A 24,804-nucleotide genomic window follows, 5' to 3' on the forward strand; every position below is an offset into this window, starting at 1 on the left:
TTTGCTGATGACACTGTGCTCTTGGGAGATTCTGAAGAGAAGTTGCAGAGATTGGTGGATGAATTTGGTAGGGTGTGCAAAAGAAGAAAATTAAAAGTGAATACAGGAAAGAGTAAGGTTATGAGGATAACAAAAAGATTAGGTGATGAAAGATTGGATATCAGATTGGAGGGAGAGAGTATGGAGGAGGTGAATGTATTCAGATATTTGGGAGTGGACATGTCAGCGGATGGGTCTATGAAAGATGAGGTGAATCATAGAATTGATGAGGGGGAAAAGGGTGAGTGGTGCAATTAGGAGTCTGTGGAGACAAAGAACTTTGTCCTTGGAGGCAAAGAGGGGAATGTATGAGAGTATAGTTTTACCAACGCTCTTATATGGGTGTGAAGCATGGGTGATGAATGTTGCAGCAAGGAGAAGGCTGGAGGCAGTGGAGATGTCATGTCTGAGGGCAATGTGTGGTGTGAATATAATGCAGAGAATTCGTAGTTTGGAAGTTAGGAGGAGGTGCGGGATTACCAAAACTGTTGTCCAGAGGGCTGAGGAAGGGTTGTTGAGGTGGTTCGGACATGTAGAGAGAATGGAGCGAAACAGTGTGACTTCAAGAGTGTATCAGTCTGTAGTGGAAGGAAGGCGGGGTAGGGGTCGGCCTAGGAAAGGTTGGAGGGAGGGGGTAAAGGGGGTTTTGTGTGCGAGGGACTTCGACTTCCAGCAGGCATGCGTGAGCGTGTTTGATAGGAGTGAATGGAGACAAATGGTTTTTAATACTTGACGTGCTGTTGGAGTGTGAGCCAAGTAACATTTATGAAGGGGTTCAGGGAAACCGGCAGGCCGGACTCGAGTCCTGGAGATGGGAAGTACAGTGCCTGCACTCTGAAGGAGGGGTGTTAATGTTGCAGTTTAAAAACTGTAGTGTAAAGCACCCTTCTGGCAAGACAGTGATGGAGTGAATGATGGTGAAAGTTTTTCTTTTTCGGGCCACCCTGCCTTGGCGGGAATCGGCCAGTGTGATAAAAAAAAAAAAAATAAAAAAAATTAACCAAACGGACAGTAAAGAAATTACTCTCCAGATCATAAAGGACCAAACAAAAGTTACAGTACCAGAGTCAGAAATAAAGGAAGCCAGGTTACTAGGATCCCATGGTAGAAAAAGTGTTATGCTTAGATTCCACTCACATGACAGGAAAAAAAGACTTTATAATTGCAGCTATTAAAGTAAAGAAAGAGGTATACATCAACGAGTGTCTTACCGAAAAACGTCAGAACCTCCTGTATAGAGTCAGAAAACTTAAGCAGGAGAATAATGACACAATACACCAATGCTTCACACGTGATGGGAAAATTCTAGTTAGGAAAACGAATGTAGGTCAACTGAACACAATCACGAACGAGAATGATCTATCACGATTTCTCAGGGATACTAATCTTACAGAGAATAACTAAACAATGTCCAACCTAAAAGCCTACGTAGTGTAGTGTATGTTTTGCTCCATTATTGTTCAAATTTCATAGTACAATCTCTAAGTAATTAAATAATCAACTACTTCATTTTGTGATTTTACTAGTAAGCATAAGTCACCTTATGTAATTTTCTTATTTACTATTGTTTGCTTAAATATTAGCTGAATTGATACTTTCTCTGTCCATATTACTACCTCATTTTTTTTTAAATACTATTAATTGATATTACTTACTAAAATTAATAATTAATTACCATTTTTACTATCATTAAACACCATATTTACTACCAGTCAATTTTACTTTTGTACATTAATCATTATTTTATACTTTTCATAACATTTTGTTGCCAAATTTTCAAGTTTGTATATTCAACTCCAACCCTTATATTATCCTTTGTACCTGTGTACCTGTCTACCATCTTACTATCATATTATAACCAAGTCATTGCCATTGTTATTTTTTACTTATTATTCTTTTGGTACTTTAATTTGTGAATTTTATTTTGTCAATTTAAATCTAGTTATATTCTTGATCTTGTTAACAACCTATATCAGACCCTAGTGCAATTGCAAGTACCATTTTAATTTGTATTTTTATAAGTTTATACCTAGTTGTACTTTAGCTCATTCTAGCTCAATACATAAACAACACCTAAACTAACTATGCCTAGTTCTACTTTAGCTCATTCTAGCTCAATACATAGAAAACACTAAATTCATTATATTAGACCTAAGTGCAATTACAAGAGTGAGTCTGGTGCCACTAATTTTAAATTTGTATTTTTATATTATTAGTTTATACCTAGTTGTACTTTAGCTCATTCCAGCACAACACATAGACAACATCAACTTCATTATGTGTACTAGTGACTATACTCTATATGACCAAAATGCTTTAGCTATATACTTATCCAAACATCCCACCACTACAGATATCAGTACTAGAACTCAACACATAACTCAGTATATAAATAACCACAATTTAAACCTGGAAGATGAATGATCATGTCGACCCTGATCTAAACCTCCATAATCTAACACCCAATCAAAACCTACTGGAAACTGCCTTTATTACACAGCATCACAAGCCAGCACTATCCTGAACACTGCTCAAAGTCTATCAGTTCTTAACTACAACATCAGGTCCTTAACCCTTTGAGGGTTTTGGTCGTACTAGTACGTCTTACGCGTAGGGGTTTTTGACGTACTAGTACGCATAAATTCTAGCGGCCTCAAATCTAGTGGGAGAAAGCTGGTAGGCCTTCATATGAAAGAATGGGTCTATGTGGTCAGTGTGCACAGTCTAAAAAAAATCCTGCAGCACACAGTGCATAATGAGAAAAAAAAAACTTTGACCATTTTTTTTTAATAAATCAGCGACTTTGCAGTGTATTTTCGTATGGTATTTATTGTTGTATTCTAGTTTTCTTGGTCTCATTTTATAGAATGGAAGACATATTACAGAAATTGAGATGATTTTGACTGGTTTTACAAAGAAAGGTGCCTTGAAATTGAGCTCAAAGTAGCAGAAATGTTCGATTTTTACCAAACTTCAAAAGTAAACAAATCGTGCCAAGCGTGCAATACACGTCAACTGGTGAGTCTAATATTCTTTCACAAGTGCACCAATAATATTTATACCATTTTTTACACTAATGCAGTAGTCTGCATAACAGTAAATCTTATATTTTTTGTGAAAATAAAAATTCAAAGTGGAAAGCAAAAGAATATAAGAGGGGCCTTGAGACGTGACTAATGACCAGAGGAAATGTCATTTTAGTGCCAGGAATGTCTTTCTTGTTTATTCTGGACCCTATTCGGAAATTGGCATCTTTTGAAATTTGTGTGAAATTGGCAAAATTGCTAAATTCTGACCACTGTACTGGATAGTTGAATTTCATAAATGAGTGGTTTCTTGCACCCATTCGATAGAAAAAATGGAGTTCTAGCGAAATATTCATGTTTTTTGTCGACTAGTACAGTGAAATTGGCCGAAAATGGGGCTCAAAGTGGGCAAAATCGCCGATGTGTAAACATCGCCGAGACCGCTAACTTTGCGAGAGCATAATTCCGTAAGTTTTCTATCAAATTTCAAACTTTTGGTGTCTTTATGATCGGGAAAAGATTCTCTATCTTTTCATAAGAGAAAATAATTTTTTTTTTTTTTAAATTTTGCCGACCCTGAGAACGTGTTTCGGAGAGGTTAAGCAAACACTATGATGACCTCCTGGCACTCCTTGAGTCACTAAAGACACCCTTCTCCTGCATTATTCTTACTGAGACCTGGCTTAAGCAGGACACAATTGATATCTACCCACTACCAGGATACACAGCAATCCACAACTGCAGACCATACCAAGTTGGGGGTGGTACTGCAATCTATTACTCTAACCAACTATCTTGTATTAGCACTAATTGCTTTAGTGATGAATATGGGGAATACATTTTTGCTAATTTTACTGTAAAAAACCTCAAGACGCCTATAACAATCGGTGCCATATACCGGATACCCCACACAAACATCCCAAACTTCAGTGAGAATCTAAAGTCACTAATAACAAACAGACAAATGAACAAGCACCACCTTCTCTTAGCTGGAGACTTCAATATCAACCTTGGCCTACCAGATGATCAGACTGTAACTGATTTCATCAACAATATGAACAACACACTTCTCATACCAACAATAACTAAACCAACCAGGCTGACTGAGACAAGTGCAACCATAATAGACCACATATGGACCAATATACTAGCCCCCCTTAAATCAGGGATAATCACAGACAGCACTACTGACCACTACCCAACCTTCCTCTTAACAAACATTAGTAAGCCACCACTCGAATACAACAAAGTTTCATTTAGACTCCATGACGAGGCCTCAATAAGGAATTTCACAGCAGACCTAGAGACTGTTGACTGGCCTACAGAATTCTCCAATGCCAATGGTATTGACGATTGGACAGACATTTTTCTTAACAAAATACTTAGACTATACAACAAACATTGTCCTATAAAAACGAAACAGATCACGAATAAACGGCTTGGTTGCCCATGGCTAACCAGCAGCATTCTGAAATCCATTGATAAGAAACACCAATATGAAAAGCAATATAGACAGGGCTTAATACACAAAGATATTCTTAAACAATATTCAACAGTTCTCACCAAATTAATAAAGAAAGCCAAACAACTGTACTACTCCAGCAGATTCACTGACACAAGAGGAGATATAAAAAAGACCTGGAAAACACTTTCCCAGATTCTGGGGACCCACAAACTGAAAAAAAACAAGAATATTGTTCTAACTAAACCTCATGAAACACCACTGCATCCCACTGATACAGCTAACAAGATAAACGACTTCTTCTCAAACATAGGATCTAATCTCGCCAGTAAAATCCCACGTACCAATGCCCGTGCCGGGGACTACCTAGATGGGAATTTCCCAAATTCCTTCTATCTTGTACCAACTGAGCCCACGGAAGTCACCGCGATCATAAAGTCACTTAAAAATAACTCGGGGAATCTGTCTCACGTCCCACCATTATTGTACAAGCGAGTGGCCCATGTCCTTTCGCATGCTATTACATTACTTTTTAACAAGTCACTAGAAACTAGCACTTTCCCGACACTACTCAAGACAGCAAGGGTTACACCAATACATAAAGGTGGTGACCCTACAGACGTAAACAACTATAGGCCAATATCAAACTTACCATTGCTATCCAAAATCTTCGAGAAACTCGTGCACAGGAGACTATATTCATTTATAACGTCACAAAACATACTCAACCCCTGCCAATTTGGATTCAGGAAAAATAAAAGCACTAATGATGCAATTATAAAAATGCTAGACCTGCTTTACACAGCATTGGAAAATAAGGAATATCCGCTAGGAATTTTTATTGACCTAAGAAAAGCTTTTGACACAGTAGACCACGGCATCCTACTCCACAAACTTGACCACTATGGTATAAGAGGCCATGCGCTTGCATATTTTAAATCCTACCTTTCTAATAGGTATCAGTATGTCACCATTAAAGACACAGCCTCATCAATACGGCCACTTGATACTGGAGTTCCGCAGGGAAGTGTCCTTGGACCCCTGCTCTTCCTCATTTACATCAATGATCTTCCAAACATATCCCAACACCTGAAACCCATTCTCTTTGCTGACGACACGACTTATGTCATCTCCCACCCTAATCTTGCCACCCTCAACACCATTGTTAACGAGGAGCTGCTCAAAATATCGACTTGGATGACAGCGAATAAACTTACACTTAACACTGGCAAAACCTACTATACAGTGGACCCCCGCATAACGACTTTAATCCGTGCAAGAGGGCTCATTGTTATGCGAAATGATCGGTATGCGAATGAATTTTCCCCATAAGAAATAATGGAAATCAAATTAATTCGCGCAAGACACCCAAAAGTATGAAAAAAAAATTTTTTTTACCACATGAAATGTTAATTTTAATACACACAAACTGAAAAAGGCATGCACACTTACATGACACTTACTTTTATTGAAGATCTGGTGATGATTGATGGGATGGGAGGAGGGGAGAGAGAGTGTTAGTGTTTAGAAGGGGAATCCCCTTCCATTAAGACTTGAGGTAGTAAGTCCTTTTCTGGGGTTACTTCCCTTCTTCTTTTAATGCCACTAGGACCAGCTTCAGAGTCACTGGACTTCTTTCGCACAACATATCTGTCCATAGTGGCCTGTACCTCTCGTTCCTTTATGACTTCCCTAAAGTGTTTCACAACATTGTCAGTGTAATAGTCACCAGCACGGCTTGCAATAGCTGTGTGAGGGTGATTTTCATCCATGAAGGTTTGCACTTCAAGCCACTTTGCACAGATTTCCTTAATCTTTGTAGTAGGCAACTTCTTCAATTTCTCTCTCCCCTCCTCTGAACCAGTTTCCTCAGGTCTGGCCTCTTGCTGTTGAAGTTGATCTATCAGCTCATCAGTGGTTAGTTCTTCATTGTCCTCCTCCACCAACTCTTCCACATCCTCCCCACTAACCTCCAACCCCAAGGACTTTCCCAATGCCACAATGGATTCCACAACTGGCATAGGATCCTCTCAGGGTTAGCCTCAAACCCTTCAAAATCCCTTTTGTCTACACATTCTGGCCACAGTTTCTTCCAAGCAGAGTTCAAGGTCCTCTTAGTCACTCCCTCCCAAGCCTTACCTATAAGGTTTACACAATTGAGGATATTAAAGTGATCTCTCCAAAACTCTCTTAGAGTCAGTTGAGTTTCTGAGGTCACTACAAAGCACCTTTCAAACAGAGCTTTTGTGTACAGTTTCTTGAAGTTTGCAATAACCTGCTGGTCCATGGGCTGCAGGAGAGGAGTGGTATTAGGAGGCAAAAACTTCACCTTAATGAAGCTCATGTCCCCATAAAGTCGCTCTGCCACGTCTGTAGGATGACCAGGGGCATTGTCTAACACCAGGAGGCACTTAAGTTCTAATTTCTTTTCAGTTAGGTAATCTTTCACATTGGGGGCAAATGCATGGTGTAACCAGTTATAGAAAAAGTCCCTAGTGACCCATGCCTTACTGTTTGCCCTCCACAGCACACACAAATTATCCTTGAGGACATTCTTTTGCCTGAACGCTCTGGGAGTTTCAGAGTGATACACTAATAAAGGCTTCACTTTGCAATCACCAGTAGCATTGGCACACATCAACAAAGTAAGCCTGTCTTTCATAGGCTTATGTCCTGGGAGTGCCTTTTCCTCCTGAGTAATGTAGGTCCTGCTTGGCATTTTCTTCCAAAACAGGCCTGTTTCATCACAATTAAACACTTGTTCAGGTTTCAGTCCTTCACTGTCTATGTACTCCTTGAATTCCTGCACATATTTTTCAGCCGCTTTGTGGTCCGAACTGGCAGCCTCACCATGCCTTATCACACTATGTATGCCACTACGCTTCTTAAATCTCTCAAACCAACCTTTGCTGGCCTTAAATTCACTCACATCATCACTAGTTGCAGGCATTTTTTTAATTAAATCCTCATGCAACTTCCTAGCCTTTTCACATATGATCGCTTGAGAGACGCTATCTCCTGCTAGCTGTTTTTCATTTATCCACACCAATAAGAGTCTCTCAACATCTTCCATCACTTGCGATCTTTGTTTCGAAAACACAGTTAAACCTTTGGCAAGAACAGCTTCCTTGATTGCCTTTCTGGTGCCCACAATAGTAGCGATGGTTGATTGGGGTTTCTTGTACAACCTGACCAGGTCGGCGATACGCACTCCACTTTCATACTTATCAATGATCTCTTTCTTCATTTCTATAGTAATTCTCACCTTTATTGCTGTAGGGTTGGCACTAGAAGCTTTCTTGGGGCCCATGGTCACTTATTTTCCAGAAACAGCACCGAAAACACTGTAATAATACGAAATATTCCGATTGTATGCTTGGATGTTACCGCGGAGGCTGGCTGGTAAACAATGGCACGGGCGGCACATGTGAGGCTGGCTGAGGGCGCACATTGGACGCGTCTCGGATGAACAGCGGTGAGCGGGTTTTTAAGCGGTATGCAAGGCAAAATTTTTGCGATAAAAGCAAGCGGTATGCAGATTAATCGTTATGTGATGCCATCGGTATGCGGGGGTCCACTGTATATTATGTTTGGTAGCAGAGCAGGTGTTGCGCAACTTAACATTAAAATCGACAACACTCTAATTGCCAGACATAATGAGGGCAAATTCCTTATCCTATACCTCGACAACAACCTAAATTTCAGCACCCATATCCAACACATAACAAAAAAAGTATCCAAAACGGTGGGGATCCTCTCCAAGACACGATACTACGTGCCGCAAAATGCCCTTCTCACACTATACCATTCACTTATATATACATACCTCACCTATGCTATCTGTGCTTGGGGTTCAACTGCAGCAACACACCTAAAGCCAATAATAACCCAACAAAAAGCCGCAGTAAGAATAATCACTAAATCCCATCCCTGGCAACACCCCCCCCCACTCTTCATAGATCTAAACTTACTCCCTGTTCAGAACATCCACACTTACTACTGTGCAATCTATATCTACAGGACCTTAAATTCCAATATTAACCTTGACCTAAAATGCTTTCTTGATAGTTGTGACAGGATCCACAGGCATAACACCAGACACAAACATCTCTATGACATTCCCCGTGTCCGACTAAACCTTTACAAAAATTCAATGTATTTCAAAGGCCCTGAAATCTGGAACACCCTACCTGAAAACTCTAGAACTGCAGACACATTCATCACTTTCAAAACTACAGTTAGAAAACATCTTATCTCCCTGATACAAAGAAATCATTGCTAAGTATGAAAGTGGAGTGCGTGTCTCCGAGCTGGCCAGGTTGTACACAAAACCCCAATCAACCATCGCTACTATTGTGGCCAAGAAAACGGCAATCAAGGAAGCTGTTCTTGCCAAAGGTGCAACTTTGTTTTCGAAACAGAGATCGCAAGTGATAGAAGATGTTGAGAGACTGTTATTGGTGTGGATAAACGAAAAACAGATAGCAGGAGATAGCATCTCTCAAGCGATCATATGTGAAAAGGCTAGGAAGTTGCATGACGATTTAATTAGAAAAATGCCTGCAACTAGTGGTGATGTGAGTGAATTTAAGGCCAGCAAAGGTTGGTTTGAGAGATTTAAGAATCGTAGTGGCATACATAGTGTGATAAGGCATGGTGAGGCTGCCAGTTCGGACCACAAAGCGGCTGAAAAATATGTGCAGGAATTCAAGGAGTACATAGACAGTGAAGGACTGAAACCTGAACAAGTGTTTAATTGTGATGAAACAGGCCTGTTTTGGAAGAAAATGCCAAGCAGGACCTACATTACTCAGGAGGAAAAGGCACTCCCAGGACATAAGCCTATGAAAGACAGGCTTACTCTGTTGATGTGTGCCAATGCTAGTGGTGATTGCAAAGTGAAGCCTTTATTGGTGTATCACTCTGAAACTCCCAGAGTGTTCAGGAAAAACAATGTCCTCAAGGCTAATTTGTGTGTGCTGTGGAGGGCAAACAGTAAGGCATGGGTCACTAGGGACTTTTTCTATGACTGGTTACACCATGCATTTGCCCCCACTGTGAAAAATTACCTAATTGAAAAGAAATTAGACCTTAAGTGCCTCCTGGTATTAGACAATGCTCCTGGTCATCCTTCAGACGTGGCAGAGCGACTTTCTGCGGAAATGAGCTTCATTAAGGTCAAGTTTTTGCCTCCTAATACCACTCCTCTCCTGCAGCCCATGGACCAGCAGGTCATTTCCAACTTCAAGAAACTGTACACAAAAGCTATGTTTGAAAGGTGCTTTGTAGTGACCTCAGAAACTCAATTGACTCTAAGAGAGTTTTGGAGAGATCACTTTAGCATCCTCAATTGTGTAAACATTATAGGTAAGGCTTGGGAGGAAGTGACTAAGAGGACCTTGAACTCTGCTTGGAAGAAACTGTGGCCAGAATGTGTAGACAAAAGGGATTTTGAAGGGTTTGAGGCTAACCCTGGGAATCCTATGCCAGTTGAGGAATCCATTGTGGCATTGGGGAAGTCCTTGGGGTTGGAGGTTAGTGGGGAGGATGTGGAAGAGTTGGTGGAGGAGGACAATGAAGAACTAACCACTGATGAGCTGCTAGATCATCTTCAACAGCAAGAGGCCAGACCTGAGGAAACTGCTTCGGAGGAGGGGATAGAGAAATTGAGGAAGTTGCCTACTTCAAAGATTAAGGAAATGTGTGCAATGTGGCTTAAAGTGCAAACCTTTTTTGATGAAAATCACCCTCACACAGCTATTGCAAGCCGTGCTGGTGACTATTACACTGACAATGTTGTGAAACACTTTAGGAATGTCATAAAGGAACGGGAGGTACAGGCCTCTATGGACAGATATGTTGTGCGACAGAGGTCCAGTGACTCTCAAGCTGGTCCTAGTGGCATTAAAAGAAGAAGGGAAGTAACCCCGGAAAAGGACTTGCCACCTCAAGTCCTAATGGAAGGGGATTCCCCTTCTAAACATTAACACCATCCACAGTCTCCCCTCCTCCCATCCCATCAATCATCACCAGATCTTCAATAAAGGTAAGTGTCATGTAACTGTGCATGTCTTCTTCAGTTTGTGTGTATTAAAATTAATATTTCATGTGGTAAAAATTTTTTTTTGTTCATACTTTGGGGTGTCAGGAACGGATTAATTTGATTTCCATTATTTCTTATGGGGAAAATTAATTCGCCTAACGATAATTTCGCCTAACGTTGAGCTCTCAGGAACGGATTAATAGCGTTAGGCGAGGGTCCACTGAGGCCCCTCTGATATTACTTGCTTTCTATTTTGAATATTTATTCAAACAAAAAATAGAAGATTTACTGTTGTGCGGACTACTGCCATATTGTAATAATTGTATAAATAATGTCAACCCATTCATGACTGCATATTAGAATGGCTACTTGGACATTTAATGGACAATGACATCATTTGTTTACTCTTGAACATCAGCAATAATCAAACATTTCCCCTACTTTGAGCTCCATTTCAAGCTCTTTTTCATAGTAAAACCAATCAAAATCACCTCTATTTCTATATTTTCCATTCCATCAAATGTGATTACGAAAATGAGAATATAACCATAAAAACTACATGAAAATACACTTCAAACTCGTTGTATTAATCCAAAAACACAAAGTTTTTTTTTTCTCATTATGCACTGCATGCTGCAGGATTTTTTAATATGGTGCACACTGACCACACAGACCCATTCTCTCACATGTGGGCCTACCAGCTTTCTCTTGTTTTTTTTTTTTTTCCAACAAGTCGGCCGTCTCCCACCGAGGCAGGGTGACCCAAAAAAGAAAGAAAATCCCCAAAAAGAAAATACTTTCATCATCATTCAACACTTTCACCACACTGCAAATTATCACTGTTTTTGCAGAGGTGCTCAGAATACACAGTTTAGAAGCATACACATATAAAGATACACAACATATCCCTCCAAACTGCCAATATCCCAAACCCCTCCTTTAAAGTGCAGGCATTGTACTTCCCATTTCCAGGACTCAAGTCCGACTATATGAAAATAACTGGTTTCCCTGAATCCCTTCACTAAATATTACCCTGCTCACACTCCAACAGATTGTCAGGTCCCAAGTACCATTCGTCTCCATTCACTCCTATCTAACACGCTCACGCACGCTTGCTGGAAGTCCAAGCCCCTTGCCCACAAAACCTCCTTTACCCCCTCTCTCCAACCCTTTCGAGGACGACCCCTACCCCGCCTTCCTTCCCCTATAGATTTATATGCTTTCCATGTCATTCTACTTTGATCCATTCTCTCTAAATGACCAAACCACCTCAACAACCCCTCTTCTGCCCTCTGACTAATACTTTTATTAACTCCACACCTTTTCCTAATTTCCACACTCCGAATTTTCTGCATAATATTTACACCACACATTGCCCTTAAACAGGACATCTCCACTGCCTCCAACCGTCTCCTCGCTGCTGCATTTACCACCCAAGCTTCACACCCATATAAGAGTGTTGGTACTACTATACTTTCATACATTCCCTTCTTTGCCTCCATAGATAACGTTTTTTGACTCCACATATACCTCAATGCACCACTCACCTTTTTTCCCTCATCAATTCTATGATTAACCTCATCCTTCATAAATCCATCCGCCGACACGTCAACTCCCAAGTATCTGAAAACATTCACTTCTTCCATACTCCTCCTCCCCAATTTGATATCCAATTTTTCTTTATCTAAATCATTTGACACCCTCATCACCTTACTCTTTTCTATGTTCACTTTCAACTTTCTACCTTTACACACATTCTCAAACTCATCCACTAACCTTTGCAATTTTTCTTTAGAATCTCCCATAAGCACAGTATCATCAGCAAAAAGTAACTGTCAATTCCCATTTTGAATTTGATTCCCCAAAATTTAATCCCACCCCTCTCCCGAACACCCTAGCATTTACTTCCTTTACAACCCCATCTATAAATATATTAAACAACCATGGTGACATTACACATCCCTGTCTAAGACCTACTTTTACCGGGAAGTATTCTCCCTCTCTTCTACACACCCTAACCTGAGCCTCACTATCCTCATAAAAGCTCTTTACAGCATTTTGTAACTTACCACCTATTCCATATACAGTGGTCCCTCAATAATCGTCCATAATCCATTCCTGGAAGTGGGACTATTATCGAAATGGACGATTTTCGAATCAATTTTCCCCATAAGAAATAATGTAAATCCAATTAATTCGTTCCAGACACCCAGAAGTATCAACAACAATTTTTTTTTTTTACCTAAAAGATAGATTTACATGCACAAAAGAATGAACATTCAACATGACAGTTACCTTTATTGAAGGCTGTTGTTGATGAATGGAAGACAGGGAGGAGGAGAGAGGGAAGAGAGGTTATTTGGAAGGGGAATCCCCCTCCATAAGGACTCTAGGGCACTAATAAAATGTATAAATGAACATTGGTAATAGGGGTAGTTGATGAGTGGAACGGTCTGCCTAGTAGGGTGATCGAAGCTAAAACATTGGGTAGTTTCAAATTTAGGTTGGATAAATACACGAGTGAGAGGGGTTGGATTTGAGTCGGACTTGCACCTGAGCTTATTGCTTGGGTAGCATTTGTTCTGTTAGTGGGTTGGATTTGTGAAGGACCGGCCTAGTATGGGCCAGCAGGCCTGTTCCAGTGTTCCTACTTTCTTAAGTTCTTATTTAACATCACACTTACCAGTAGGGTGATCGAGGCTAGGACCTTGGGTAGCTTTAAGAAGAGATTGGACAAATATATGAGTTGGAGGAGCTGAGTTTGATTTGTGTCATTGGGTACGGGAGTAAATTCTTGGGTAGCTTTGGGTGGAGGTCATTTTGATAAGGACCTGCCTTGTATGGGCCAGTAGACCTGCAGTGTTCTTCCATTGTTATGTTCTTATTGGCTATTTGTTTGTGTGAGGGAGGGATGGCAAGTTTATTGTTGGAGAATATGACACTAATATCAACTCTATGGCTTATTTATCTATCACAATTCAACTAATATGACATAATAAACAATATTAATAACATAGAAACATGGAATATACTCTAGAATGAATAAAATAAGTCATTACATATGTCACGAGAGGTGTTGTGTTGTGTTGTTGTTGGGTATATAAGGGCCACTGAGTGCAAGCCGTCCATAATGGTGGTGAAACAGCAGCTGAGGCGGCGGTGGTTTTTGTTGCCCTATGTAACTCCAACAACATTGGAGGAGTTGGTAGAATCGCTGAATCACTAAAGAAGGAACCCTCTACCACCATCACTACAACCTTCTAACACTATTACAACTGTTACCCTTCTACCACCTCACTACTACCTTCTACCACCATCACTACCACCAAAGAAAGCTTCTAGTGCCAGCCCTTTGGTAAAGAATGTGAGAAACACATAATTTATGAAAAAGTTTGTAGAAAAATACAAAGATGGTAGTGGTAGAGTGGAAGCAGTTGTGATAGTGGTTGATGAACATAAGAAAGGAGGATCACTGCAGCAGGCCTGTTGGCCCATGCTCGGCAGGTCCTTTACAATTCATCCCACTAACGAAACATTTTCCCAACCCAGTCCTCAATGCTACCCAAGAAATAAGCTCTGATAACTCTATCCACTCATTTGGGACTTGCAAATGAGTGGATAGAGTTATCAGAGCTTATTTCTTGGGTAGCATTGAGGACTGGGTTGGGAAAATGTTTCGTTAGTGGGATGAATTGTAAAGGATCTGCCGAGCATGGGCCAACAGGCCTGCTGCAGTGATCCTCCTTTCTTATGTTCATCAACCACTATCACAACTGCTTCCACTCAACCACCACCATCTTTGTATTTTTCTACAAACTTTTTCATAAATTATGTGTTTCTCACATTCTTTACCAAAGGGCTGGCACTAGAAGCTTTATTTGGAGCCATGGTAGCTTATTTAGCACTTGCAAGCACTAAAATCAATGGAATATTATGAAATATTTCGTAGGAGCATGCGAGGGGACCGTCACTCACTGGTAAACAATGGCACACTGGCTGGGAAGGAAAGGCCGAGGCGGCTCAGAGCGTGAGTACGCGTCCGGGACGAAGGACTATTAGGACTATTAACGAGTTGAAGATTGAGACACTTATGCAGCATATGGAAATCTTTATTCAGGAAACGTTTCGCCACACAGTGGCTTCATCAGTCCAATACAAAGAGGAAGGCGTAAGGAGAGGAGGAGAATGAGGTAATCAGTCCCTCAACCTGGAGTCGATGTGTTCAGTCCATCAATCTTGTAGAATGTACAGCATAGGGCCGTAGACGTGGCTTATATACTGTAGTGAGGTGACGTGAAGCAGATGGAGGCGGGGTCATAGTGGTACCATCCACTAGTCGAAGTAGGTCATCACAACTGTCGGACACTGCAGCATCATGGGATCTTGTTACAAAGAATTCTTCAACACTTGTTCAACCTTTGGACGAAGACCTACTTCGACTAGTGGATGGTACCACTATGACCCCGCCTCCATCTGCTTCACGTCACCTCACTACAGTATATAAGCCACGTCTACGGCCCTATGCTGTACATTCTACAAGATTGATGGACTGAACACATCGACTCCAGGTTGAGGGACTGATTACCTCATTCTCCTCCTCTCCTTACGCCTTCCTCTTTGTATTGGACTGATGAAGCCACTGTGTGGCGAAACGTTTCCTGAATAAAGATTTCCATATGCTGCATAAGTGTCTCAATCTTCAACTTGTCGGTTTTTCAAACCATTCATCACAACTGTCGGACACTGCAGCATCATGGGATCTTGTTACAAAGAATTCTTCAACACTTGTTCAACCTTTGGACGAAGACCTACTTCGACTAGTGGATGGTACCACTATGACCCCGCCTCCATCTGCTTCACGTCACCTCACTACAGTATATAAGCCACGTCTACGGCCCTATGCTGTACATTCTACAAGATTGATGGACTGAACACATCGACTCCAGGTTGAGGGACTGCTTACCTCATTCTCCTCCTCTCCTTACGCCTTCCTCTTTGTATTGGACTGATGAAGCCACTGTGTGGCGAAACGTTTCCTGAATATTAACGAGTTACTGGACCATTTGCGAGCCAATATTTTGACGAAAAAACAGGACTATTTCCGAAATGGACGACTTTCAGGCCAGACGATTACTGAGGGACCACTGTACTTGTAACATCTGCCACATTGCTCCTCTATCCACTCTATCATATGCCTTTTCTAAATCCATAAATGCAATAAAAACTTCCCTACCTTTATCTAAATACTGTTCACATATATACTTCAATGTAAACACTTGATCTACACATCCCCTACCCACTCTGAAACCTCCTTGCTCATCTGCAATCCTACATTCTGTCTTACCTCTAATTCTTTCAATTATAACCCTACCATACACTTTTCCTGGTATACTCAGTAAACTTATTCCTCTATAATTTTTACAGTCTCTTTTGTCCCCTTTCCCTTTATATAAAGGGACTATACATGCTCTCTGCCAATCCCTAGGTACCTTCCCCTCTTTCATGCATTTATTAAACAAAAGTACCAACCACTCCAACACTATATCCCCCCCTGCTTTTAACATTTCTGTCATGATCCCATCAGTTCCAGCTGCTTTACCCCCTTTCATTTTACGTAATGCCTCACGTACCTCCCCCACACTTACATTCTGCTCTTCTTCACTCTGAAAAGATGGTATACCTCCCTGACCAGTGCATGAAATTACTGCCTCTGTTTCTTCCTTAACATTTAGAAGTTCCTCAAAATATTCTCGCCATCTACCTAATACCTCCATCTCCCCATCTACTAACTCCTCTACTCTGTTTTTAACTGACAAATCCATACTTTCCCTAGGCTTTCTTAACTTGTTTAACTCACTCCAAAATTTTTTCTTATTTTCATTAAAATTTCTTGACAGTGCCTCTCCCACTCTATCATCTGCTCTCCTTTTGCACTCTCTCACTACTCTCTTTACGTTTCTTTTACTCTCCATATACTCTGCTCTTCTTATAACACTTCTGCTTTGTACAAACCTCTCATAAGCTACCTTTTTCTCTTTTATCACACCCTTTACTTCATCATTCCACCAATCACTCCTCTTTCCTCCTGCCCCCACCCTCCTATAACCACAAACTTCTGCCCCACATTCTAATACTGCATTTTTAAAACTATTCCAACCCTCTTCAACCCCCCCACTACTCATCTTTGCACTAGCCCACCTTTCTGCCAATAGTCGCTTGTATCTCACCCGAACTTCCTCCTCCCTTAGTTTATATACTTTCACCTCCCTCTTACTTTTTGTTGCCACCTTCCTCTTTTCCCATCTACCTCTTACTCTAACTGTAGCTACAACTAAATTATGATCCGATATATCAGTTGCCCCTCTATAAACATGTACATCCTGGAGCCTACCCATCAACCTTTTATCCACCAATACATAATCTAATAAACTACTTTCATTACGTGCTACATCATACCTTGTACATATGTATACATTTTTACCGCTAGTGCCCCAAACGTATATACACGCTTTATTTTTCCTGCCTTCAAATTTGGCACGATTGGTCTGAGATGCCTTGTCAGCATAGAATGGGTCCTAACACTCAGTGTGAGAGGTATTAAAAAAATCTGGGACCACTTAGTACCTTGTGGGAGCACCAGTTCAAATGAGCGCCAGCTAGAGCAAATAGCACAGCAAACACCTGGGATTCACCGATTTCATGTAGTATTAATTCTACCACTTTAAGAGGAAAGTGATTTTGACCCTGAGTTTAGTGGCTTTGAGGTGGATGTGGCCATAAGTGGTCGATGAAATATCAAAAAATCTCGATAATAACCCACGTGCAACACCCTTTCAGAATGTCTTATAACCTATGCCCTAAGTAAAGAGAAACAATTCTGGCTGGCAGGCTGGCTGGCTGGCTGATTGGCTGGCCAGCTGCGTGGCTGGCCGACTGCGTGGCTGGCCGGCTGCGTGGCTGGCCGGCTGCTGGCGGCCCGGCTCTATCTCCGTTTGTCTGTCTGTATCTGTCTCTCTCTCTCAATCTCTCTGTCTGTAACTGTCTCTCTCTCTCAATCTCTCTGTCTGTATCTGTCTCTCTCTCTCAATCTCTCTGTCTCTATCTCTGTGTCTCTGTCTATCTTTGTCTCTATCTATCTCTGTCTATCTCTTTTTATCTGTCTGTCTCAGAGGTACACATAAATACAAGTATACATAGTGTAAATTACCTAGGATAACCCAAAAAATCCAAAGTGTTATACTCTGCTTGAAGATATGAGTGAAGGTGATGACCGTCTTGTGGCTCTCTCTGAGACAGAGAGCTTGACGGATAGACAGATAGACAGGGAGCTTGACAGACAGACAAATAGACAGACATGTTTGTGTACCAGTGAAAACGAGGCCCGTCTCCTCCTCCTCCTCCTCCTTCTCCTCCTCCTCTTCTTCCTTCTCCTCCTCCTCTTCTTCCTTCTCCTCCTCCTCTTCTTCCTCCTCCTCCTCCTCTTCCTCCTCCTTCTCCTCTTCCTCCTCCTTCTCCTCTTCCTTCTCCTCTTCCTCCTCCTCCTCATCATTATTATATACTTCCACATATCCAAAACATTGCTGGGATCTATAAATACTCTGTATATATTCTAAGACATTAGTAAATGACCAAGGCAGGTGTAAATATCCACCTGTCAGTGTGTTTGTGGCAATGTGAGTACAATTTCAGTACCTAATACTAGTGTCAGAACAAAGATTGGTTATAAAATGACAAGAACTACTATAAATTGTAATTACCAGAACATAAAAATTATATAAAATAGTAATATGAAAATAGAAAAAAAGGTATATCGGCAACACTTCTGCAAGCGGCAGGACTCCATGTTGCTGTCACGTGAGCATCCAGTGCCAACTTCTTGGCCTCATATCTCTGTAAGTACTGACCCTAATTTTTTTTTTATCCTATAACACTTAGAAAAATGTGCTCTTTATGTTCATTAAAAAAAACTATTTTTTTATTTTTCAAAATATTCGGGGCACTGGGGTAGTGAACGTATATATACATTTGGACTGTTTATGGGTTAAATGAGGAAAAACTGACTCGGCAAACGAGCAAATCCAGATGCGAGCAAGGTCATGGAACGGATTAAACTCGTAAGTAGAGGTTCCAATGTATTTCTTACCTTAACCCTTTCAGGGTCCAAGGCCCAAATCTGGAGTCACGCACCAGTGTCCAAGAATTTTCAAAAAAAAAAATTGTTATTTTTTCTTATGAAATCGTAGAGAATCTTTTTGTGAAGGTAATAAAACAAAAAGTACGAAATTTGGTGGAAAATTGACGAAATTATGCTCTCGCGAATTTTGATGTGTCAGCGATATTTACGAATCGGCGATTTTGCCGACTTTGACTCCCATTTTAGGCCAATTACATTATTCCAATCAACCAAATTCTTAGCTATTTCACTAGTATTACTTCTATTCTATCGATTGAGCACAAGAAATCGCCAAGTCAACTGTTTCAACTACAAAATAAAGTGATCGGAAATTGTTAATTTGGCCAATTTAACACAAAGTTCAAAATATTCCAATTTCAAAATAGGGTCCAGAATGAACAATGTAGGCATTCCTGGCACTAAACTAACATTTCCTCTGTTCATTAGTTATGTTTTGAGGCTTTACAAATAAATTCCATTTTGATTTTTTATTCACATAATGAATTTTTATTCACACCAAAAAATAGAAGATTTACTGTTATGCAATACTGTAATAATTGTATAAATATCATCACCATATTTGTGAATGTATATTAGACCCACCAGCTGACGTGTATTAGACGTGTGAGGTCGTTTGTTTACTCTTGAATATCGGCAAAAATTTAACATTTCCGCTACTTTGAGCTCAGTTTCAAGCCATTTCCAGTGCTAAAACCAATCAAAATCATCTCTATTTCTGTAATATGTCTTCCATTCTATCAAATGAGACCAAGAAATCGCAAATACAACTATAAAAAACATACGAAAAAACACTGCAAAGTTGCTGTTTTAATCGAAAAATCATGATTTCATTTTTTTTCTCTCATTATACACAGTGTGCTGCAGGATCTGTTTTATGTGGTGCACACATACCACATAGATGTATTCTCTCATATCTAGGCCCAAATGTACCACTCACAGTTTATCAGAGTGAGCTGAGCTCATGGCGTAGATCTACGGTTTGGACCCTGAACGTAAAGCCGTAGATCTACGGGACGGACCCTGAAAGGGTTAACATGTGTGCCATTGTTTACAAGCCAGGGAGGACAGTTCCTCACATACATGCGATATATTTTGTATTATTTCATTGTTTTTAGTGCCTGTAACTGCTAAATAAGCCACCATGGGCCCAAAGAAGGTTTCTAGTGCCAGCCATGTGATAAAGAAGGAAAGAAACACAATAAAATTCAAGAAAAAACTCGTAGCAAAGTACCAAAGTGGAGGAGGAAGATAGAGGGGAGAATATGCCTTCTGCAGTGATTCAGTGATTCTACGATATGTACAATACTAAAGCAGCAGGTATCGATAAAGGCTATAGTGCCAGCCAGCAATAAAGTGTAGAATTAACAGTGCAGCAAGTAAGTTAAGCGAGTAAGCAATAGAAAAACAACACGAAAGTAACTCTCCAATGTTGTTGGATGTGTATTGGGCCAATGAACATACGCCGGCCTGCTACGTATCTTCCACCACCCTAAACCTCTGCCAGCATCTCCTCGTCAAACTATAATTAAACTAACATCTACGATATTAATCTGTTCCTGAGAGCTCATCGTATGCCGACATTATCATAAGGTGAATTAATTTCCCCATAAGAAATAATGGAAATCAAATTAATCCGTGCAAGACACCACAAAGTATGAAAATTTTTTTTTTTTTACCACATGAAATATTAATTTTAATACACACAAACTGACACTTACCTTTATTGAAGATCTGGTGATGACTGACGGGATGGGAGGAGGGGAGAGTGTGGAAGTTGTTAATGTTCAGAAGGGGAATCCACTTCCATTAGGACTTTAGATAGCACGTCCTTTTCTGGGGTTACTTCCCTTCTTCTTTTAATGCCACTAGGATCAACTGACCGTGGTGCAGCAACAGCCAACTGTGGTGCAGCAACAGCTGACGGTGGTGCAGCAGCAGCTGACTGGTGTAGCAGCAGCTGACCATGGTGGTGCAGCAGCAGCTGACTGGTGCAGCAGCAGCTGACTGTGGTGCAGCAGCAGCTGACCGTGGTGCAGCAACAGCTGATGGTGGTGCAGCAGCAGCTGACTGTGGTGCAGCTAACAGCTGATGGTGGTGCTTATTTAGCAGCAGCTGACAATGGTGCAGCAGCAGCTGACCCTGGTGCAGCAGCAGCTGATGGTGGATGCAGCAGCAGCTGACTGTGGTGCAACAGCAGCTGACCGTGGTGCAACAGCAGCTGACTGTGGTGCAGCAACAGCTGACTGTGGTGCAGCAACAGCTGACTGTGGTGCAGCAACAGCTGACTGTGGTTCAGCAACAGCTGACTGTGGTGCAGCAACAGCTGACTGTGGTGCAGCAACAGCTGACTGTGGTGCAGCAACAGCTGACTGTGGTGCAGCAACAGCTGACTGTGGTGCAGCAACAGCTGACTGTGGTGCAGCAACAGCTGACTGTGGTGCAGCAACAGCTGACGGTGGAGCAGCAGCAGCTGACTGTGGTACGATAGTACGTATTTCTCACCCTTTTTACGTATGATCGCTTGAGAGATGGTATCTCCTGCTATCTGTTTTTCGTTTATCCACACCAATAACAGTCTCTCAGCATCTTCGAGTACTTGCGATCTCTGTTTCGAAAACAAACTTGCACCTTTTGCAAGAACAGCTTCCTTGATTGCCGTTTTGTTGGCCACAATAATAGTGATGGTTGATTGGGGTTTGGTATACAGCCTGGCCAGCTCCGAGACATGCACTCCACTTTCGTACTTAGCAATTATCTCTTTCTTCATTTCCATAGTAATTTTCACTTTTTTACCGCACGGTTGGCACTAGAAGCTTTCTTGGGGCCCATGGTGACATATTTTGCAGGTACAATCACTAAAAACGCTGTGATAATATGAAATGTTCCTATTGTATGCGTGGATGCGACCACACTGGCTGGCTTGTAAACACTGGCACCAATGGGGCAGCTGAGGCCAGACACCCAAAAGTATTAAAAATCATTATGGTGACTTATTTTGCAAAAACAAGCACCAAAAACAGTGATAATATGGAATTTACCAAATGTATCCTTAGATGCACACACACTGGCTGGCTTGTAAACACTGGACACGTCTTGTATGAATCGTATCGCATACCGGGTTTTGTAACAGGAACCGAGACAAATTTTTTGCGATATAGTGCTTCGGATACCGGATTTATCGGATACCGATGGCTTCGCGAACCGGGGGTCCACTGTATATACATTTACCTACTCAGAAAACAATGAGATATGAAGAATAAAACAAAAATAACAAGACACTTAGCTTTACTGAAGACTTTTCTTAGTGTATTGAGGAAGGGAGAGGGTGGAGAAATTACTGTTTGGAAGAAGAATCCCCTTCCATAAAGACTTCAGGTACCAAGTCCTTTTCTGGGGTTACTTCCCTTCTTTGCTTTTTAATGCCACTAGGGCCAGCTTGAGAGTCACTGGACCCCTGTCGCTCAAAAAAGTGTTCCAGAGAGGTCTGTTTCTGGCATATGTTAGGAATTGTGGCGGCAGCAGGGGAGTGAGTTTGGAGTCGGGACAAGATAGTCTTTTAATATGAGACTAATATCAACTCTACGGCTTATTTATCTAGCACAATTCATCTAATATGACATAATAAACAATATTATTGTCGGTTGTCCTATATAACTCCAACAGCATTGGAGGAGCCAGTTTCGTGCTATCCTTTTTCTATTAATTAATCACTTAACTTACTTGCTACACTGTTAATGCTACACTATCGCTGGCTAGCGCTACAGTCTTTATCGACTCCTGCTGCTTTAGTATCATACATATCGCAGAATCACTGAAGGCACATTCTCCCCTCTCTCTCAGCCCTTTACCAAAGGGCTGGTTGGCACTAGGAACTTTCTTTGGGCCCATGGTGGCCCGGTGGCCTGGTGGCTAAAGCTCCCGCTTCACACACGGAGGGCCCGGGTTCGATTCCCGGCGGGTGGAAACATTCGACACGTTTCCTTACACCTGTTGTCCTGTTCACCTAGCAGCAAATAGGTACCTGGGTGTTAGTCGACTGGTGTGGGTCGCATCCTGGGGGACAAGATTAAGGACCCCAATGGAAATAAGTTAGACAGTCCTCGATGACGCACTGACTTTCTTGGGTTATCCTGGGTGGCTAACCCTCCGGGGTTAAAAATCCGAACGAAATCTTATCTTATCTTATCTTATTTAGCAGTTGCAAGCACTACAAAGTATGAAATATTACGAAATGTATTGTATGAACGCGTGGGGTGACGGTCACTCGCTGATAAACAATGGCAGACTGACTGTGAATGGTGTGGAATGGCGTGTGGGGCCACTCATACGTGTTCAGGAAGAACGACTATTACCAAGCTAAATGACGATCACCGAGCCAATATTTTGACAAAAAAAGTTACGATTACTGAATATTACGAAATCCAACGACTACAATATCCAGGGGTCCACTGTATTTATCTCATTCTTATGTGCACAAAGTGGCGCTTCATTAAATAACAAAAAAGGCACAATACCGTGACTGGAACGATACACAAATAACCCGCACATAAAAGAGAGAAGCTTACGACGACGTTTCGGTCCGACTTGGACCATTGACAAAGTCGCTTCATTATGGCCACAGGCTATTTCGTCTAATATCTCTAATTTTCTTCGTTAATTCTAAAACTTAAACTCTTATACATTTTCTTGCCACTTTCAGCAACACTGATATGCCTACTGGGTGCCATGATTGCTTGGCAGATTTAAGATTTATTTATTTTATTTTATTATCACACTGGCCGATTCCCACCAAGGCAGGGTGGCCCGAAAAAGAAAAACTTTCACCATCATTCACTCCATCACTGTCTTGCCATGGATTTAAGATACGGCAATTAAAAGATTTCAACTCAATCCACAAACAAAAATAAACACGTATGAAACGAAGACTGGGGCAAGGGTGGTGGGAGTGGTGGAGGGTGGTGGGGGTGGTGGGGGCGATGGGGGTGGTGGGGGTGGTGGGGGTGGTGGGGGGTGGGGGGGGGGGGTGGAGGGTGGTGGAGGGCAGTGGAGGGTGGTGGGAGGTGGTGGAGGGGGGTGGGGGTGGCAGAGGATGGTGGGGGATGGCAATAAGACTTCCCCATTGACTCAGTGGTTTAACCCACAGCCAGAAGTATCCTGCGAGCGACGCTCCAAATTTTTTCCCCTCCTGCCAAGTGAACAGTGTTAAGAAACTGTGCCGCAATTCTTCAATTATGCTATAACCAAATCATGCCAAAAACCAGTGTTAAATAATGGTCTACAGTATTCCTTACCGCTAGGCAAGGTGAACAAGGCGTACTGAACTGGCAGTCCCACAATGCACTGCAGCCTCCTATTTTTTTTTATACTGCACACACTGAGCACACAGACCCATTTTCTCACACAGCTTTCTCCCGCCAGGTCTGAAGCCACTAGAATTTTGGCATAGTATCATGGGACAAACACTGGCTTCAAAGCCATAATATTACGTGACCAACAGTGAAAGGGTTAAGTGTGAAAGCAGCCATAAATATTCTATTATATAAATTTCAATTAAAATGTCAAAGTACAGAAGAATAAATACTGTACATATATACAAACCATTGCTGCATTTTATCTTCAATCCATCCTGCCAGATAATGTCGCACCTCAATTGGGAACTGATCACCATAAACATTTTGAACCTGGCGAAGAGCATCTGGGGGCAGCTGCTGCGCTCTATTCCATAATGACATTGTGGCCTGCAATGTAAGGAAACATTTTATTACACTTAAACACACAATTTAAAGCACTATTACTTCAACATTATGTTGATATCTTCTTCATATTTAAATCATGTGACCATGTACAATTATTCTTGCAACATCTAAATTTTCATCTGAAGTCAAGACAAACAGAACATTACATTTTTTTTTGACATTCTTGTAACAATAGTGTTAACAGTTTTAGCACTTCAGTGCATCATAAACCAACATTTACTGGCTTAACTATGAAACTGTGTACCTATGCAGTATAAACAAAATTTGATTTCCACATTAACTTC

General features: G+C 41.3%; 1 protein-coding gene across 1 annotated transcript in view; it reads right to left on the reverse strand.

The window, feature by feature from the left end:
- Stat92E (Signal transducer and transcription activator Stat92E) overlaps positions 1 to 24,804 on the reverse strand; it is a gene marked incomplete in the record, with an annotated part of 406,006 nt that overhangs the window by 349,768 nt on the left and 31,434 nt on the right. Inside the window, 1 exon segment of the mRNA XM_070091941.1 lies at positions 24,363 to 24,502. Within this exon segment, the coding sequence (XP_069948042.1) occupies positions 24,363 to 24,496 (134 nt within the window).

The sequence above is a fragment of the Cherax quadricarinatus genome, chromosome 37 (genome assembly GCF_038502225.1).
Source record: "Cherax quadricarinatus isolate ZL_2023a chromosome 37, ASM3850222v1, whole genome shotgun sequence".
Classification (NCBI taxonomy): Eukaryota; Metazoa; Arthropoda; class Malacostraca; order Decapoda; family Parastacidae; genus Cherax; species Cherax quadricarinatus.